Consider the following 20,795-nt stretch of genomic DNA (forward strand, 5'->3'; position numbering starts at 1 on the left):
TTGCAATATTGAATAACTTTTGCTTTATTGAAGATAGCAGTTTGATATTCGGCATGCATGTGTATCTCATGGAGCTGCACATTTTGAGTGGTGAATGGTCAAGGTCATCCTTCAAGGTCAAAGGTCAAATTTATGGCTTCAAAGCGGCACAATCGGGGGCATTGTGATTCTGACAAACACATCTCTTGTTAGTTCAAGTTTTTAGATCACTTGAGCACAACATGCTCATGGTTAGTTTTTGTGGTAACCTTAAGATGTCTGACAGCAACAGTTACCTTATGACAAAACTGTAGAGGCCAATTGTATTGCCCAATCATCATAGAACTTGTTCAGAAAATTTTAACAAAAAAATCTCAGCCAAGTTCGAAAATGGATCATGTTGTGTAAAAAAAATGGTCAGTATGTCAAATATAGGAAAATACTTGTAAACACTATTTAAAAATCACATTGTTTGCCCAATCTTCAAGAATTTTGTATCTTTATTCTAATGATGTCTCAGCTGACTTCAATTGGTTCTGGTTTGTTGATAAACATGAGAACCTGAGGACAGGGCAGTTTTATTGACATGGCTATACTTAAACCTTCTGAACAGTCTTGAAGTCACATTTTTTGCACAGTCATGCAACTATCTCAGAACATTTGTGTTAATTAATGATTTTTTTAGTGTGAAAATCAGGTACGGGTCTGTTAAAAAACATTTGTTTCAATAATATTTAAGCCAAGTTTGAAAATGGTTCTGGTCACATTTTTTGTTCAATCTTCTAGAAGCTGTCTCAAAACATTTGTTTTAGTAACATTTTTTTTTTTTAGAATGGTTCCTTAAGCCTCACAAAATCTTCTCATATGAGTTCAGTTCTTTTGGATCTCAAAAAAGCAACATAGTGCCTTTGGCCTCTTGTTTGTTATTAAGCTATTTTCCATGTGCAGTTATTTTACATATGTACATATACTGATAATTTATGGTTTTGCTTTTGTCCTTTTGATCGAATTCAAAAAGCATGTGAAAAATTATTTTCAGTAATAATATAATGTTATTAATTAGTTGAATTCATATTGGCTGTGTTATTAAGCTAAAGACAGCCGTATTGGCCTGAGGCCGCAGGTCAAAGGACAATACGGCTGTATGAATCTCAATAACAAAGCCAATATGAATTCAACTAATGAATGACAATTTTATTAATTAACTTTATTATATTATTTAGCAAGAAAAGTTTGAATTTCACGTTTGAATTACCCAATTATTTTTTTTTCGTACCCAATTTTTTGGGGGTACCCAATGTTTTTTTTCGTACTCAAATTTTTTATCGTACCCAAAAAAAATTCTAACCCAATATTTTGTTTGTACCCAAATTTTTGTTGTACCCAAATTTTTTAACCTAATTTGTTTTGGTACCCATTTTTTTTTGTACCCAAATTTGTGTTTGTACCAAATTTTTTGTTTATACCCATTTTTTTGGGGTGTACAAACAAAAATGTGGGTACCAAAATGTTGGGTATGAAAAAAAAAATTGGTACGAAAATTTTGGGTACGAACAAATTATGCCAAAAAATAATGTGGGTATGAAAACAAATTTGGGTACGAAAAAAAATGGGTACAAAAAAAATTGGATACATATTTTTTTGTTAGGAAAGATTCTTATATAAGGCAGAGTTTTTCCTTGTTTCTGATTGGCTGAATCTCGTATTGACCGACATTTTCCTGTATTGCCTCTGTTTTGGAAGCCTTTTTCTCATATAAGGGGAGTTTCAAGCTTTATTGGCGAGGTTCAACTTGTATGGGGCGAACAGATTGCACATTCTCGTCTAATATTATAAAGTTAATTAATAATTTGTACTATAATGAGGTCTACTGTATTTTGACCCTTATGCTGATAAGGCTAGCTTAGTAGAGTGCTGGACTATATATTAGCAGTTTTGGGGTTAGATTCCTAGTGGGGCTACATAATTTGTTAGGGGAATCGTCCTGATATTATTTATATATCCATTCTCCCCCTACTTCTGATTTAACCCTTTCCCCATCGCAAAGCAAAGTGAAAATGGCTTTTGCAGTCAGCATATAACCAGAACAGCCTGCGAGTAACTCGCAGTCTGTTCAGGTTTTATGCTGTTTGGTGCTCATCCGTATCTAAGGGTTGAAAATGAAGCCTTTAAAACTTTAATATAGTAAGAAGTCTTTAATTAAATTTAATTTAACTTTCTAAGTGACTACAAATGCATCAAAATACGTATCTAAGTGGTAAAAAGTTAACTAAAGCAGTTGTCAGATAATGGCATTCATATGTGCATCATGTACTCACAAGCAAGCTAACCCAGTAACAGTGAGCTTAGGTTTAACATACCGCCAAGATATGACTGAAATAATGTAGATAACAGCCAACAATCCAAATAATCAAATTATAAGCCCTACCTTTTCCCCCAGGCGCTGACGTGATAACCATGCTGGAGAGTGATGCCTCCAAACCGTTCCTAGGCAACAATGACCTTGGCACTTGGCTGGGTGAAAAGTTGGGATTCTACGTAGATTTTGGACCTTCTACACGGGACCATACTTGGGGGTTTGTGTTGTTAGGAATTGTATTAACGAGGTTAAGACATGTTTTGCAGGTGGCTTATGTTGCTTATTACAAAAAAAACAATAGTACTTGTGCTTTAATACATTTTACAAACCCTAGAGAAATATAATAAAAAAACATGCCAAGTGGTTGATATAATCTAAAATGTTTTATTAATAATATTGATAAACCCACGTTCCTTGCATCTAAAAGATGTCATACATAAGGATTGCATGGTTATATAAATGAATATTTAGTTCAACAGTATAATACAAATGTGTGTTTGTTATTGATTTTATGATAATTTTTAACTAATAATAATATTTGCAATTTCCTCAACAGTAGCAGAATAATTAGCTGTTTAAAAAACTGTTTTTAGCTCACCTGTCACGAAGTGACATGGTGAGCTTATGTGACCATGTGATGTGCGGCGTCCGTATGTGTGTGCATGTGTCCGTCAACAATTTGTTTGTGTAGACAGTAGAGGTCACAGTTTTCATCCAACCTTTATGAAATTTGGTCAGAATGTTTATCTTAATGAAATCTGGGTTGGGATTGTATTTGGTTAGTCAGGTGAATGTTCAGGGCCATTATGGCCCTCTTGTTTAAGCATTTTGTAGTAGCTACATCTCTATTAGAATTTATATTGTGTATAAAACATTAAAAGTTGCTGTGCAAAGATCAAATTTCAATAAAAACATATTCAAAATAAATTATATAAAACTTTAGTATCAAGTGTTATGAAAGTCACCATAGGATTCGGCTGTGTTTGTTTTAGGAACCTGATACTGTCCAGGTATCCATTTGTGAAGTCTGCTCATCACCTGCTGCCTTCCCCACATGGTATTGTATTCATAGCTATACTGATAGTTCATATAACTATGCAAGCTATAATGATAGTTCATATAACTATGCAAGCTATACTGATAGTTCATATAACTATGCAAGCTATAATGATAGTTCATATAACTATGCAAGCTATACTGATAGTTCATATAACTATGCAAGCTATAATGATAGTTCATATAACTATGCAAGCTATACTGATAGTTCATATAACTATGCAAGCTATACTGATAGTTCATATAACTATGCAAGCTATACTGATAGTTCAATATAACTATGCAAGCTATACTGATATTTCATATAACTATGCAAGCTATACTGATAGTTCAATATAACTATGCAAGCTATACTGATAGTTCAATATGACTATGCAAGCTATACTGATAGTTCATATAACTATGCAAGCTATACTGATAGTTCAATATGACTATGCAAGCTATACTGATAGTTCATATAACTATGCAAGCTATACTGATAGTTCAATATAACTGTGCAAGCTATACTGATAGTTCAATATAACTATGCAAGCTATACTGATAGTTCAATATGACTATGCAAGCTATACTGATAGTTCATATAACTATGCAAGCTATACTGATAGTTCAATAAAACTATGCAAGCTAAACTGATAGTTCATATAACTATGCAAGCTAAACTGATAGTTCATATAACTATGCAAGCTAAACTGATAGTTCATATAACTATGCAAGCTATACTGATAGTTCATATAACTATGCAAACTTAACTGATAGTTCATATAACTGTGCAAGCTATACTGATAGTGCATGTAACTATGCATATTTATAAAATTATTATTCTTTAAATATACACCTAAAGCCTAATATGAACTCTTAAGTTCCTTACGTAGAAAAAAAATGAAAAGGTTTATCGCAACTAAAATCTGAATTATAAAACCACTAGAAATCAAATTTCCAAAAAAAGTTCAAACAAAACATGCATTCTTGATTGATAAATATATTTATTTATATTTATATATTTATTCTAAGTTCTAAGATGGGGATTTAAACATTTCATTGCCTTCAGAGCTATACTGTCAAACAAGACAATTCATTCTGAAATAAATGGCATTCTGCTTTCAAACAATCCTCATACAATTGCCCCTGTGTTCTCCCCAGGTGAGTTGGCCCCGGCAGTGTCTGCCACTGTCAATGTGTCCGGCAGTCTCGTGGACTTTGTGGTGACCCACATGGGCAACGACCGGGACAAACTGGACAGGAAACTGCAGGCCGAGTACCTGGCCAAGCTGCTCAGAGAGAGGTACAGGGATAGGGCTGAGCTAGTTCTGGGAAAACTGGGCTTAATGCATGTTTCTACTCACAGATTGGTCTGTCTAGGAAAAACTTTGCTTAATGCATGAATCTACTGTCAAGTCACAGATTGGTCTGTGCAGTACACTGAACCACCTTCTGGGACAACTGGGCTTAATGCATGTGCATATTGTCAAATCACAGATTAGTCTGTCTAGGAAAGACTGGGCTTAATGCCTGTGCTTATACAGTCAAATCACAGATTGATCTTTGCAGAACTCTGAACCACGTTCTAGGAAAACTGGGCTTAAAGCTTGTACTTATACAGTTAAATCACAGATTGGTCTTTGCAGTACTCTGAACTACATTCTAGGAAAGACTGGGCTTAATGCCTGTGCTTATGCAGTCAAATCACAGATTGGTCTTTGCAGTACTCTGAACCATGTTCTAGGAAAACTGGGCTTAAAGCTTGTACTTATACAGTTAAATCACAGATTGGTCTTTGCAGTACGCTGAACTACATTCTGGGAAAACTGGGCTTAATGCTTGTACTAATACAGTTAAATCACAGATTGGTCTTTGCAGTACTCTGAACTACATTCTAGGAAAGACTGGGCTTAATGCTTGTACTTATACAGTTAAATCACAGATTGGTCTTTGCAGTACGCTGAACTACATTCTAGGAAAACTGGGCTTTATGCTTGTACTTATACAGTTAAATCACAGATTGGTCTTAGCAGTACGCTGAACTACATTCTAGGAAAACTGGGCTTTATGCTTGTACTTATACAGTTAAATCACAGATTGGTCTTTGCAGTACGCTGAACTACATTCTAGGAAAACTGGGCTTAAAGCTTGTACTTATACAGTTAAATCACAGATTGGTCTTTGCAGTACACTGAACTACATTCTGGGAAAACTGGGCTTAAAGCTTGTGCTTATACAGTTAAATCACAGATTGGTCTTTGCAGTACTCTGAACCACGTTCTAGGAAAACTGGGCTTAAAGCTTGTACTTATACAGTTAAATCACAGATTGGTCTTTGCAGTACGCTGAACTACATTCTGGGAAAACTGGGCTTAAAGCTTGTACTTATACAGTTAAATCACAGATTGGTCTTTGCAGTACTCTAAACCATGTTCTAGGAAAACTGGGCTTAATGCTTGTACTTATACAGTTAAATCACAGATTGGTCTTTGCAGTACTCTGAACTACATTCTAGGAAAGACTGGGCTTAATGCCTGTGCTTATACAGTCAAATCACAGATGGGTCTTTGCAGTACTCTGAACCACGTTCTAGGAAAGACTGGGCTTAAAGCTTGTACTTATACAGTTAAATCACAGATTGGTCTTTGCAGTACGCTGAACTACATTCTGGGAAAACTGGGCTTAATGCTTGTACTTATACAGTTAAATCACAGATTGGTCTTTGCAGTACGCTGAACTACATTCTAGGAAAACTGGGCTTTATGCTTGTACTTATACAGTTAAATCACAGATTGATCTTTGCAGTACGCTGAACTACATTCTAGGAAAACTGGGCTTTATGCTTGTACTTATACAGTTAAATCACAGATTGGTCTTTGCAGTACGCTGAACTACATTCTAGGAAAACTGGGCTTAAAGCTTGTACTTATACAGTTAAATCACAGATTGGTCTTTGCAGTACGCTGAACTACATTCTGGGAAAACTGGGCTTAAAGCTTGTGCTTATACAGTTAAATCACAGATTGGTCTTTGCAGTACTCTAAACCACGTTCTAGGAAAACTGGGCTTAATGCTTGTACTTATACAGTTAAATCACAGATTGGTCTTTGCAGTACGCTGAACTACATTCTGGGAAAACTGGGCTTAAAGCTTGTACTTATACAGTTAAATCACAGATTGGTCTTTGCAGTACTCTGAACCACGTTCTAGGAAAACTGGGCTTAATGCTTGTACTTATACAGTTAAATCACAGATTGGTCTTTGCAGTACGCTGAACTACATTCTGGGAAAACTGGGCTTAATGCTTTTACTTATACAGTTAAATCACAGATTGGTCTTTGCAGTACTCTGAACTACATTCTGGGAAAACTGGGCTTAAAGCTTGTACTTATACAGTTAAATCACAGATTGGTCTTTGCAGTACGCTGAACTACATTCTGGGAAAACTGGGCTTAAAGCTTGTACTTATACAGTTAAATCACAGATTGGTCTTTGCAGTACGCTGAACTACATTCTGGGAAAACTGGGCTTAAAGCTTGTACTTATACAGTTAAATCACAGATTGGTCTTTGCAGTACTCTGAACCACGTTCTAGGAAAACTGGGCTTAATGCTTGTACTTATACAGTTAAATCACAGATTGCATTAGTTTCTGTGCAATAATTATGAAATGAATTGAGTTTAAGTCACATGCAACACAATTTGAAACAATTATTCCACTTGTTTTGATGTACACAATAGCCATGGTGGATGTGTGACTTTGTGCGTAAAACAAGATTTGTCACTTTTTATGCCCATGGTAGGGTGGCATATAGCAGTTGAACTGTCCGTCAGTCTGTCAGTAAGTCTGTCAGTCTGTGTGTCTGTCCGAAAACTTTAACATTGGCCATAACTTTTGCAATATTGAAGATAGCCATAGCCACTTGATATTTGGCATGCATGTGTATCTCATGAAGCTGCACATTTTGTGTGGGGAAAGGTCAAGGTCATCCTTCAAAGTCAAAGGTAAAAAAAACTAATCCAAGGAAAGTAATAAGCTTTAAAGGGAGATAATTATCTATACCTGCCAAATGATAAAAATAAATCAATCAATCAAAGCGGCGCAGTAGGGGGCATTGTGTTTCTGACAAACACATCTCTTGTTTATCATCAAATGCAGACTGAATAATAGGGGCAATACATTTAACAGTTATACTATATGTGTTTTACTTATATAACACGTCAATGACATTATCAACATTGAACTTACCGCAAACCCATTGGTGTTAATGTTTCTACAATCTAATGCAGTCAAACTTCATGACATTTCTCCAGTGAGAACCCAGTGGTGTTCATGGGCTATGTGACCTCCAAGCCTGGCAGCAATGAGTACCAGGAGCTCATACAGCGAGGCAACATGAAGGATATTGATGACACGGACAAGAAGCGCTTCTGCGAGTACATCATGTACAGGGGGCTTATCAGGTAGCCATGTCTCTTGGGTTCAGAGTATGTCCATGTTTCTGTGGCTTTAACCTTTATTCCTTTATCCTCTCTTTATTATTAGCTCGACTGTTTTCGGAGAAAACCCGAGGTATTGTCATAGCCAGCTCGTCGTGTCCGCCGTCCGTGTCAAGGTTTGTTGAGGTTTTAAACATTGGCTCTAAAATCAAAGTCCTTCCACCTACAACTTTGAAACTTCATATGTAGATGCACCTTGATGAGTTCTACACGCCACACCCATTTTTGGGTCACTAGGTCAAAGTCACTGTGACCTCTAAAAATAAATAAAAATCTGACAAGCTTTCGCAGCCGAGCGTGGCGCCCGTTATGAGGTGCTCTACTACTGCAAGAAAGAGGTAAATTGAGGCTCGGTTGGTCATTGTCGGCTCGGGTACTACTAACATGTACCCCGGGTATTCTTAAGTACTTACATGTACCCTGGGTAAGGTAGATATACTAAAACATACCCGGGAAATTAAATGCTAAATCGGTCATTGTCGGCTATTTTTTTTAAATTAATTATATTTACATTTATGTCAATTTTCTGTAAAATTGAATTCAGGCAGGGGTATGCTCGGATCACGCATGGTGGCCTGAGTGACACAGAGGTCCAGATGGCGCGCTTTGAGATTCCAACTTCAGCCGAGTACCGTGACAACACTGTCGTAACCACAGACATCGAAAACAATGTCTTTCCAGCCAATGTGCTCTTTAATGAAAAGTAAGTCGTAAGTAATATATTTGATGTCTGTGATGGAACCCTTATGTCATTGCTTGCAGTATAAAAATGTCTCTGGTATTTAATAAATAACAGGTACTTATTAATTTCATGCTTGTGTGTTTTTAATAATTTGTTTCTCAAACAGTGCACAAGAAAAGGATAAACATGATATAATCTAATCTTCTACTAAATTTGTAATTTTTAACCAGGTTTTTTGAAGAAAAAAACTGGATATTAGATTGGCCAATGTCGGCGGGCGGGCTGGCGGGCGGAACAAGCTTGTCCGGGCCATAACTCTGTCGTTCATTGTCAGATTTTAAAATCATTTGGCACATTTGTTCACCATCATTAGAAAATGTGTGGCGGAAAAGAATTACGTTGATACCTCCAAGGTCAAGGTCACAATTTGAGTTTGAAGGTCAAAAATGGCCATTAATTAGCTTGTCCGGGCCATAACTTTGTCGTTGATTGTCAGATTTTAAAATCATTTGGCACATTTGTTCACCATCATTAGATGGTATGTCGCACGAAAGAATCATGTCGATATCTCCATCTCCAAGGTCAAGGTCACAATTTGAGTTTAAAGGTCAAAAATGGCCATAAATGAGCTTGTCTGGGCCATTACTATGTCATTCATTGTGACATTTTAAAATCATTTGGCACATTTGTTCACCATTATTGGACGGTGTGTCGCACGAAAGAATTACGTCAATATCTCCAAGGTCAATGTCGCCACAACTAAAAATAGATTGATTTTGAAACAACTATGAAAGGATGATAACTCAAGAACGCTTAGGCCTAGGATCATGAAACTTCATAGGTACATTGATCATGACTGGTAGATGACCCCTATTGATTTTCAGGTCACTAGGTCAAAGGTCAAGGTCACAGTGACTTGAAATAGTAAAATGGTTTCCGGATGATAACTCAAGAACGCTTAGGCCTAGGATCATGAAACTTCATAGGTACATTGATCATGACTGGCAGATGACCCCTATTGATTTTCAGGTCACTAGGTCAAAGGTCAAGGTCACAGTGACTTGAAATAGTAAAATGGTGTCCGGATGATAACTCAAGAATGATTACGCCTAGGATCATGAAACTTCATAGGTACATTGATCATGACTCGCAGATGACCCCTATTGATTTTCAGGTCACTAGGTCAAAGGTCAAGGTCACAGTGACTCAAAACATTTCAATGGATTCTGGATGATAACTCAAGAATGCTTAAACCTAGGATCATGAAACTTGATAGGAACATTGATCATGACTGGCAGATGATCCCTATTGATTTTCAGGTCACTAGGTCAAAGGTCAAGGTCACAGTGATTTGAAACAGTAAAATGGTTTCCGGATGATAACTCAAGAATGCTAACGTCTAGGATCATGAAACTTCATAGGAACTTTGATCATGACTGGCAGATCCTTGTGGAACAGCCTACCTGCTGACATATCCAGTATAAGAAGATTACCTTCATTCAAAATAGCAGTTAAGAAATACCTGATGGACAGTTTATAATTATACCATGTTTATATCATTATTATCTATGTATCGTTTTTGTTTCGGTATAGGAATATTTTAATCAGTTCATCTTGATCTAGTCATTAATATTATTTTAATTGCTGAAGATGTGATATTGTTTTTATCAGCTTTCCTTTAATTGATATTAAATTCTTTTATAGGTTTTAAGTACATTACGTTATATGAAAGTTTGTGTATTAATTTTAAGTATTTTTTATAGCTTTTTTGTAATCCATCAATATATTTCTTTATATTCCTTTATAGTCTTTTCCCTACTGGGAATACAAAATGCCAAACATAGATTTGTACTGCGATAATATAATTTTGCCAATTATCTGTGATTCCATTTAACAATGTGTACTCATATGAACTTTATTTTAAGGTCAAAGTGTAATAACTACTTTTTGTTAGTTAACAGCTCTCTATGTCATGCCACCAGCACAAAGGACCACAATGGAAATAAGAGTCGCTCTTTTTTGTGTTATCCTTGGTGTTTGGTGTGCATGTCATGGTTTATTTATTCTCATGTGTTCTACTATTCTGTATTATACATGTTGTTTTAAATGTCCATGTATGTGTATTCCATACCGAAATAAATCAATCAATCAATAAAAAAAGATGACCCCTATCGATTTTCAGGTCACTAGGTCAAAGGTCATGGTCAAAGTGACTCGAAACAGTAAAATGGTTTCCGGATGATAACTCAAGAATGCTTATGCCTAGGATCATGAAACTTCATAGGTACATTGATCATGACTGGCAGGTGACCCGTATCAATTTTTTAGGTCACTAGGTCAAAGGTCAAGGTCACAGTGACTTGAAACAGTAAAATGGTTTCCGGATGATAACTAAAGAATTATTAGGCCTAGGATCATGAAACTTCATAGGTACATTGATCATGACTGGCAGATGACCCCTATTAATTTTAAGGTCACTAGGTCAAAGGTCAAGGTCACAGTGACAAAAAAACGTATTCACACAATGGATTCCCCAACAACTGACAGCCCATATGGGGGGGCATGCATGTTTTACTAACAGCACTTGTTTTCTAATTGAAATCAAGGTCAATTTTACACAAGGGGGTTAACAATACACATTTAGAATTGTCTCCCTTTATTAGACTTTTTTTCAACTGAAAACCTGGTTTTGTGACAATTTTGTCCCTTGTTTTTTAGCTCGGCTGTTTTCGGAGAAAACCCGAGGTATTGTAATAGCCAGCTCGCCGTCAGCTGTCCGCCGTAGGCATCGTGCTAAAACCTTAACATCGGCTATAAAATCAAAGTGTTTTCACCTACAACTGTGAAACTTTAATGTAGATGCACCTTGATGAGTTATACACGGAACACCCAATTTTGGGTCACTAGGTCAAAGGTCAAGGTCACTGTGACCTCTAAACAAAAACAAAAAATTCTGACAAGCTTTCGCAGCCAAGCGTTGCCACCCATTATGCGGTGCTTTTGTTATTAAATTGAAACGACTGGTCAACGTCTTTGTATGTTCGATATGTTAACCCATCAATGTTTGGTGTTGTTTTTTTTGTAGGTTTGGCAAGCTCCACCACGGCCATGGGTATTTTAACACACATCGCTTCCACATGAGCACACCAAAGTATTTCTTACCATGAACTTGAACAACCACATACAACACATAATACTCAAGATTTTCATGCTGTACAGAGTATTTTACATGAATTTCAGCAACATCATTCTGCAAGACTTTCATTTTGTAAAGAGTATTTTACATGAATTTGAACAACATTATTCTGCAAGACTTACATATTGTAAAGAGTATTTTACATGAATTTCAGCAACATTATTCTGCAAGACTTACATATTGTAAAGAATATTTTACATGAATTTCAGCAACATTATTCTGCAAGACTTACATATTGTAAAGAGTATTTTACATGAATTTGAACAACATTATTCTGCAAGACTTACATATTGTAAAGAATATTTTACATGAATTTCAGCAACATTATTCTGCAAGACTTACATATTGTAAAGAGTATTTTACATGAATTTCAGCAACATTATTCTGCAAGACTTACATATTGTAAAGAATATTTTACATGAATTTGAACAACATTATTCTGAAAGACTTTCATATTGTAAAGAGTTTTAATACATTAATTTCAGCAACTTTATTCTGCAAGACTTACATATTGTAAAGAGTTTTTGCTACCATGAATTTTAACAATAATTATTATTCCAAGTATTATTATTAGGTTCTAGATTTGTATTTGTTTTATATGTTTGTTTCTCATTTTGTTGTGAGTTTTTGCATATTTTCCCTGATGTTGAGCGAATGAGCAAATGAACAAGTGTGTGTTGGTTGACTCGAGATACTGTTTTTAAGACCTTTAATACATTTTTTTATCTTTAGATGTTAACACTGTTATTGCTATTTTGACTTCTTATTTTTGTTTCTGAAATTTTGTTTGTGGCTTTCAACTAAGACTTATTTTCATGCGTACACCTTCACTTTATGTTTAATGATGCCTGACTGATCATCTGACTGTTGATAACTATCTATACAAATAAATGTTCTTACTTTTTTCACATATTATGACTAATATCTTAACTGTGTTTCATACAATTGCAAAATTGCAAGGATGGCTGTAATTAAATCAAACAAAGTCATGGATGATAATATACGGCTGCTGTAAAAATTGGACCCCATATCTTAAAAGTTTGGAAAAGATTTTCAAGGAAAAGTTTATGAGTCGAGAGAGTTGTATGAACAAAGCACAATTACCCTTATGTGCATGGTGGTCTAACATGGTCTTCATTTTATGTCAAGAAACATTTGCAAAATGTTTGGTGTAAACGGTATGAGAAGGAGATCAGAAACAGGGATTTTCCTATATTTATGCCCCCCTTGGAAGAAGAGGTGGTATATTGTTTTGCACGTCGGTCCGTTGGTCGGTCGGTCTGTCCACCAGATGGTTTCCGGATGATAACTCAAGAGCGCTTAGGCCTAGGATCATAAAACTTCATTAGTACATTAATCATTACTGGCAGATGACCCCTATTGATTTTCAGGTCATTAGGTCAAAGGTCAAGGTCACAGTGACTCAAAATAGTAAAATGTTTTCCGGATGATAACTCAAGAATGCTTAGGTCTAGGATCATGAAACTTCATAGGTACATTGATCATGACTGGCAGATGACCCCTTTTGATTTTCAGGTCACTAGGTCAAAGGTCAAGGTCACAGTGACTGGAAATAGTAAAATGGTTTCCGGATGATAACTCAAGAGCGCTTAGGCCTAGGATCATGAAACTTCATAAGTACATTAATCATGACTGGCAGATGACCCCTATTGATTTTCAGGTCACTAGGTCAAAGGTCATGGTCATGATGACCCGAAATAGTAAAATGGTTTCCGGATGATAACTCGAGAACGCTTGGGCCTAGGATCATGAAACTTCATAGGTACATTGATCATGACTCGTAGATGACTCCTATTGATTTTCAGGTCACTAGGTCAAAGGTCACGGTGACCCGAAATAGTAAAATTGTTTCCAGATGATAACTCAAGAACGCTTATGCCTAGGATCATGAAACTTATAGGTATATTGATCATGACTCGAAGATGACCCCTATTGATTTTCAGGTCACTAGGTCAAAGGTCAAGGTCACAGTGACTCGAAACAGTAAAATGGTTTCCTGATGATAACTCAAGAATAATTAGGCCTAGGATCATGAAACTTCATAGGTAAATTGATCATGACTGGCAGATGACCCCTATTGATTTTCAGGTCACTAGGTCAAATGTCAAGGTCACAGTGACAAAAAACGTATTCACACAATGGCTGCCACTACAACTGATAGCCCATATGGGGGGCATGCATGTTTTACAAACAGCCCTTGTTTAGTCATTCCTTTACTATGCATCATGGGATTCTGTAATAACTGTCCACAATTGTTCTCCATTATGTAGCTGTGTGGCAAATATCCAGGTTGCAAGGATCATGGTCAAAGACTCACACAAAGGTCAAAATCACACATTTTAATTAAAAATGCCTTATTTGGTAAGGATTCTACCATACTTAAGTTCTACACCCATCCATAAACAAAAATTTATTTGGCGGGGTATATCAATTCAACGAATTTGCTTGTTAAATAATGAAATTATGATCATGTTTATAATTTATTTCAAACACATTATCTAAATGCCAATGAGTAAACAAATCGCAACACATACTTTACGTTTAAATGTATTCTTATGATACTGTTTAAACGAAACCTTAGTAAATATAATACTGGACACTTGTATCATCAATTTTGAAACATTTTTTAGCAAAACAACTACACTAATTTCCCAATTTTAGTCAAAACGCCGCGAATTTTCCCACTCCAAAGGCAAACTCTAAACGGTGAAGAAAAAAAAACTGTCAACATAAGGCATTAATTGATAATACATTCCGTCTTCCCCTGACAATTAAGTGATCAAGCTGTGACCCTAAAAGTCTCGGGAGTGGAATTTACCGGTAAAGGGTAATTCTAACTGTGCAAAAAAGTGTGACTTTGCTTTGTATTAGCATGCAAAGAGTAGTCCGCATTATACTAAACTTTTTAGTGTTACCGGTAAATCTCAATACAAAGACGCTGTGATGATGCCAATGTTCCGGGGGATTGTCCTCGAATCAGCTAATCAAATACTGCGAATGTATTCATTCGGGTCTGCTGGCGTTATGTACAGGTCATTTTATGTGAACAGATTGGTTTCACAGCTTCGCCGGAAAAAAAAACGGATTTATCTCGACACGATCGTGGTTTATTTATTAATTGAATTACTACGCGTCGGATGTGCAGTTAAAGTATTCTTTAATGACCGACAAATATACACCGATAATTATGTCTTAAATAAACTGTGAAACTTCAAAGAAATAATCAAAGTAAAGGCATCGTTTTGTCATCGACAAGCTTTTACAATGAGACATCTATATTCTTTCACATTGAAGTATTGACCTTGCATTTGAAACAGTGTGATTTACTCATGACTTCTGAATCGCAGTAATCATTTATGATAATACTTCAGTAAGTAGAAAGCAGATACGAAAGAAATCGATGTCAAACTACCCCGGTATTGATCTCCAAAAATGTCGTTGACCTTGAGCCAGCCTATGTCAAACTATCGATCTTCAATAATGTCATTGACCTTGAGCCAGCCTATGTCAAACTATCGATCTTCAATAATGTCATTGACCTTGAGCCAGCCTCAAACTATCGATCTTCAATAATGGCATTGACCTTGAGCCAGCCTATGTCAAACTATCGATCTTCAATAATGACATTGACCTTGAGCCAGCCTCACTTATACCTTCCATGCATCGTTTCAGTGACCGGTAGAGTGTAGAAAAACTATAGATACATGTAGTTAAGTGTTTTTACAGGCTTTTGATATGTAGAGCAGGCACAAAAAATGAAGGCTTGAATGTTTGAACTTTAAAAGTGGCATGAATGCTTATTGACTAGTTCAGTCATTCTTCAGCATATCGCCTTCTCGATGAACTTAACATTTGAACCAGGTTTTTTTGAAAATCCTTTTAAAAGATATTGAGCGTCCACGAAAATGGAGGCTCAAACCTATGACCTTGAAGTACGACCTTGATACGGCGTGACTGACTCAAGGCTTCTGCGCATTTTCTGAATGAATTTACCATTTAATAAATGTTTCATGAAAGTCGGTCTAAGGGTATAGGAGATATAGAGCGGACACGAAAGTGTTACGGACAGACGAATTAACGGACGCAGGGCATTCATATAATCACCAACCCTTTGCGGCGGGCGATTTAAAAATGTTAAACCGGCGTTATGTATAAAGGAAAAGCGCAGTTTATCTCTATACTGTATTATACATTCGTTTGTAGAAGTACTTCGTGCGTAATCAGTCTGATGTTTTACATCTATTTTGTCACCGATGCGTTGAAATGACATTGAAACTTGACCGTGACATTATCCGACGAAAACAAAATTCAGTATTGCCGTTTATTTGCTACAAGGTTCAGTGGTAAAACTGTGGGGACTTTCTATTGTGTATACATGGGATGGAAGAATCTGAAAAAATTCAAGAAATGACTAAACAAAATAAAAAACGATCGGTGGGGTTTAAATCGAACGCAAAGACAGCGGAGCATGTCGACAATACTGTAAGTTCGGTTTATTGTATTAGCGTTTTTCTTTTCGGTTATTATTCATTAGATTCAATTTACATAATTGTCAGAACTTTACTTATGAATACATAATGTTTTCTGTTGTATTCTTTTATATGCAATGTCATAGTATACATGTCTACTTCCTGTTGAATAATATGGTCCTGTTGAATTAATTCTGAAAAACTACCTTAAATTCTTTTCGTTTTCGAACACTGTTGTTCACGTCCAAAAGTATTAATACACAAAAATATTCTCAAAAGACAATCTCCGGCCATTAAGAGAAACCCTGAAAAAATACCTACCGATATTTCATCTACATTTGGAGATTCCTATGTATATCGTCACTTGCCGGCGTGATAGCCTGTGCTTGTGAATACCGCACCGTTAAGTATTTACTACTAAAAGGATAAAGAGTGGACATTAACTTAATATGCTCGAATCATTGTCTTCAACAAATTCAAGTGTATTTTAATACAATGGGAATAATGTAATACTTAAGGAGCCTTTTTGCAATTTACCAAAACGTGAAAAGGTCCCTTTAAAGCTATCTGGTAAAACCGACTTTATCAAGTGCACATACCTATTCACCCAAATAAAGCAGATTTAACAGACCATGCACTGACTGCTTGTTCACATCCTTACGAAGAACAGTGCAACTGTATTACTACTTAACGCTTTCTGGTAGAACGATAACCTTTATAAATCAAAGCGCTATTGCATTATCTTAGACGCAGCTCAGTTTTAAAAATTATGTTATAGCTTTTTACATCGCAAGTTTGAAATGAACACAACCAATGCAAATTTATAAAGAGCGTGTCTTAAAGCACAGGTCGAGATGTGTGTGCACTGTTTATCCTCATATGTATATTATAGAGATAACTTAGACAAAATAACAACAATAATATTTTCGCAATAAGTTGCTGCACTTTAGAATTTTGGTTGCCTGGCTAAAGATTAACAAGCCTAGAATCATGTCCATGTTTTTTGTGTTATGTGTATCTAATACTATATCTATTTTCTTTAAATTGTTGATCAACAATTTTGTCGACATGACAGACTTTAAATGCATCATGTCCTGTTGTGAGCCGGAATTGAATCATTTCCTAGGCCTAATTGATCCAAAGTCGCCAATTTGTATTCTATGTTTAATTGGATTGAGTTGTTCAAGCTTTGAAAAAAGCTAGTTGCCCTGCTTTTTCGCCCAACTGTAACCAACTTTTGAAATTTAGTTTCCTGGGCTTAAATCTACTGGCCCCAGCCAAACATGCAACAACTAAACCTGAAAGTTATTCATGATGTAAGATCTGACAATGTATTGAACTCATTCAATTTGCAAGTCTGAAGACATTGAAAGGACGTTTTAACGTTTTGGTAATTGACAAAATTAAACGATTTCCTAATTTGGAGAGTTTTGTTGTTGTCGTTATATTTTTTCATACTAAGATGATTGCTTATATATATAAAGTATAAAATACATCTCTCATTGTATGAGCAAGGATGACCGAGTAGTCTAATCGACAGACTTTTATTCCAGGGGTCAGTGGTTCGAGTCCAGTCCAGGGAAACTTTTTTCTTTAATTTTATTCCTGTTTTTCTTTTAAATGGAGCTTTTAAGATCCAATGTTTACATTTATCAATATAAAGCATTTAATAACAAACCGTGAAAAGGTCCCTTTCAGATGTTTACTAAAAATTCCACAAGGTAAAAATGTAGAACTCATTGGTTGTTTATTTGATTTAAACGTGATTTTGTTTATTTGCCTTGTCAGCGAGGTTACTTTTAAGTTATCATCACTTTCATCTTTTTGTTTACATCATTAATAAAAAAGATAATTCAAGCTTCATTTTGGAAAAACTGGGCTTAATGCATATGCATTAATTATCATCCCAGTACTAGAGACTCTCTTTAAACAAAACAACACCATAACATCAGAAAGTGTCGTCCTTGATTAGCTTGTGCGCATTGCACAGGTTAATCAGTGTGCACAGGCTAATCTTATTTGACATGCATTAAGCCCCGTTTCCTGAAAGCAGCCACTATGTACAGATTTCAATGATAAATTGGCCAATGTCGTCGCACAAGCTGTTTAACACTATTGATTACATACACGCTGTCTTCTGTGTACCAGTGGTGAAGTATAAACAGGCAGATGGGGTTATCGTTCCCCAGCGTAGTTAATAGCAGACTGACTTGCAAAACTCCCTCTACATTAATTGCCCACCAGCGCGAACAACTAAGACACAAGCCTATTTACCCAAATTAAAGCAGATGAAACTGATCATCGAGTTCTTGTTTTCATCTGCAAGGATTTATTACCGTCAACCAGTTTAAAAAAAAAAAAAACATATGTGTAATGTGTCAAAGGATTAACGCAAATAAGAGTAATTCTGATAAACCGCAACTGACTGTCATTAGTAATAGGAGAAAAACTGGTTGTCCGAAAAAAATTGAGTTTCAAACAATAATTACTTCGGCGAAAAACAGGATGTCCCGAAAATTTAGAGTGATTAATTTATTCCGTAATCACGATTCGAACATCATACCGGCATACGCAATTTACATTATACTTTCATAGACCGTGAGCTCGGACAATTACTTGTCTCACTCAATTAATTAATCGGAGATCAGGTGAATGGATTGATACACTGTCAGCAATACTTGACGGTTTTAACCGAGGTATACACGAATAACCAGTGTTTCAAATCTGTTAGCGATTTGTTGGAAAATTGCAAGGCGCTTGCAGTGCGCTTGCGCTCTATGGATTGCGTAATCTCTGTCTTGTTGTAAAACGCTTGCACCAAAACTCAGGGGGCGCATGCTCGATCCCTTTCTCAGCACTAACTCGTCTTTCGCATGAACCGTCTTCCGATATGGGTGTTACTAAAGGTTCTTCACATTGGACCCCTACGGTCGTCTCTGGAACATGCCGTCTTCTGTATCTTGCATTGTTCCTGTAAGCCAAATAAAACGTCTTCTTGGGGGAGATTCTCAGTATGATGATAAGCATCTACCCGCACATCAAATGTATCCACATTCTTTGTTTCAGATGGTCAACCTGCCGTTTGAGACGCTCTCCTGCTTTAGCGAGATCGAGGTCCGGACGTTACAAGACTCTGAGCCGTGCCACATTACAAGCATGCTGATGCTTTCGCCGGACCTGCTGTTGGCCGTCGACCATGAGAACTACGCCATCAAGCTAATGGACGTGTCCCGGAACAAGACCCCCATGCTACTGACCTCGTTCTCCACGGAGTCGCCGCCCTGGGACGTCGCGAAAATCGATCAGAACCACGTGGCTGTCACCCTGCCTAAGGAGAAAAGCATTCTCATCCTGAAAACGGAGCCCCGGCGGCTAATCTACCACAAGACGTTGAAGATGGAAGGTAAATGCGTCGCTATAACCGCCGTACAGGGAAAAATGCTAGTGTCTTTCAATTCCATCCGGCACAAGGCGTCCGTTCAGCTCTTGAATCCTGATGACGGCGCTGTGATCGAGAAACTGGATCTAGACGGTGTGCAGTGCGTACCGGATGTTGCGGTTAACGAGGAAGAAACAGTCGCGTTTGTATCTGATGCTTCAAACAACTCTATTTTCAGGGTAAGTGTCAATGTGAACGCGGGTAGCGGTGATGAGGAGGGACCGAAGTTAAAGGTACTCGACTGCTTCGAGCACGCGGAGCTCAAGCGGCCTTGCTGCACGTTGCCGCTGAAGGACGGCGGGATGCTCGTCTGTAGCAACGGAAACAACCAGCTCCTGCATGTGTCGCCGTGCCTTGAGAAAGTGGTGGTGGCTATGTCGGAGGTTCACGAGCTGTACTCACCGCGTGCCATCTGCTACGACGAGCTGCATCACCGGCTGTTTGTGAGTCATGGCTTGGATCAGAACCAGCAGTTCCGCGACTACATCAAGTGCCTCGCAAAAGAGCCGTGACCTACTATAACTGTACATCTTCCCGATAGGCCCATACTCGCCGGACTTCTGATTACGCTCATACGTCTGTAACCGAAATGTAGTCTGATCTACGACGATGTTTAGAGGACAAAGTGGTGTTTTTTCTGAGGTCATCAAAAGTTGCCGTTCTGTTGGCTGATGCGGAGGGTAAAAACACGCATTTCAATAAACACATTTAATGTACGTGTTATCTATGTGTGTGCACTGTCGCAAACAATAGATGCCATAGAACTTCAATACGTGCAGCGACGATACAGTTTATATTCGTTACATGACTAACATGTTTTATTATTAAATATAATTATCCAGATTTAATAAAAATAGCGAGACTTTTACTTTTATCGGCATTTACGATTGTGGGGTGTAGTTTTCGTGATGTAGTGTCTAATGATCATTTATGTAAATCTGTGAATTAAAAGTGTTATTGTAAAGGTTGTATACATTTAGAAAAAAAAACGCGCATCATAACACCATATACCTCCAAATATTGGAACAACGTTGCATAAGCAGTTTAACGCTTGAACGAATATAAATATTAGGCAGGATTTTGTTCAAATCTTTCGTGGCATTCTTTTTAGCTGAT

General features: G+C 36.9%; 2 protein-coding genes across 2 annotated transcripts in view; both read left to right on the plus strand.

Annotated features, from left to right (window-relative positions):
- LOC127880221 (PGAP2-interacting protein-like) overlaps nucleotides 1-12,654 on the plus strand; it is a 30,845-nt gene extending 18,191 nt beyond the window's left edge. The window contains exons 11-16 of the mRNA XM_052427507.1: nucleotides 2,420-2,555; nucleotides 3,331-3,395; nucleotides 4,535-4,676; nucleotides 7,687-7,836; nucleotides 8,417-8,575; nucleotides 11,640-12,654. Of these exons, the coding sequence (XP_052283467.1) occupies nucleotides 2,420-2,555; nucleotides 3,331-3,395; nucleotides 4,535-4,676; nucleotides 7,687-7,836; nucleotides 8,417-8,575; nucleotides 11,640-11,721 (734 nt within the window). The 3' untranslated portion in view covers nucleotides 11,722-12,654. The remainder of the gene's footprint in view (nucleotides 1-2,419; nucleotides 2,556-3,330; nucleotides 3,396-4,534; nucleotides 4,677-7,686; nucleotides 7,837-8,416; nucleotides 8,576-11,639) is intronic.
- A 3,305-nt stretch (nucleotides 12,655-15,959) lies between these two features.
- Nucleotides 15,960-20,547, plus strand: LOC127880230 (uncharacterized). The gene is made up of 2 exons (XM_052427535.1): nucleotides 15,960-16,253; nucleotides 19,307-20,547. The coding sequence occupies exons 1-2, from the start codon at nucleotides 16,152-16,154 to the stop codon at nucleotides 20,189-20,191; spliced, it is 987 nt and encodes a 328-aa protein (XP_052283495.1). The 5' UTR covers nucleotides 15,960-16,151; the 3' UTR covers nucleotides 20,192-20,547.
- The last annotated feature ends 248 nt before the right edge of the window (nucleotides 20,548-20,795 follow it).

Source organism: Dreissena polymorpha, chromosome 4 (genome assembly GCF_020536995.1).
Source record: "Dreissena polymorpha isolate Duluth1 chromosome 4, UMN_Dpol_1.0, whole genome shotgun sequence".
Lineage (NCBI taxonomy): Eukaryota > Metazoa > Mollusca > Bivalvia > Myida > Dreissenidae > Dreissena > Dreissena polymorpha.

Bases quoted from the DNA above. Each gene is read 5' to 3' on its own strand.
- LOC127880230 (XM_052427535.1), top strand. From the start codon at position 16,152: ATGGAAGAATCTGAAAAAATTCAAGAAATGACTAAACAAAATAAAAAA. The intron at 16,254-19,306 runs GTAAGTTCGGTT...TCTTTGTTTCAG, and splicing joins CGGAGCATGTCGACAATACT to ATGGTCAACCTGCCGTTTGA.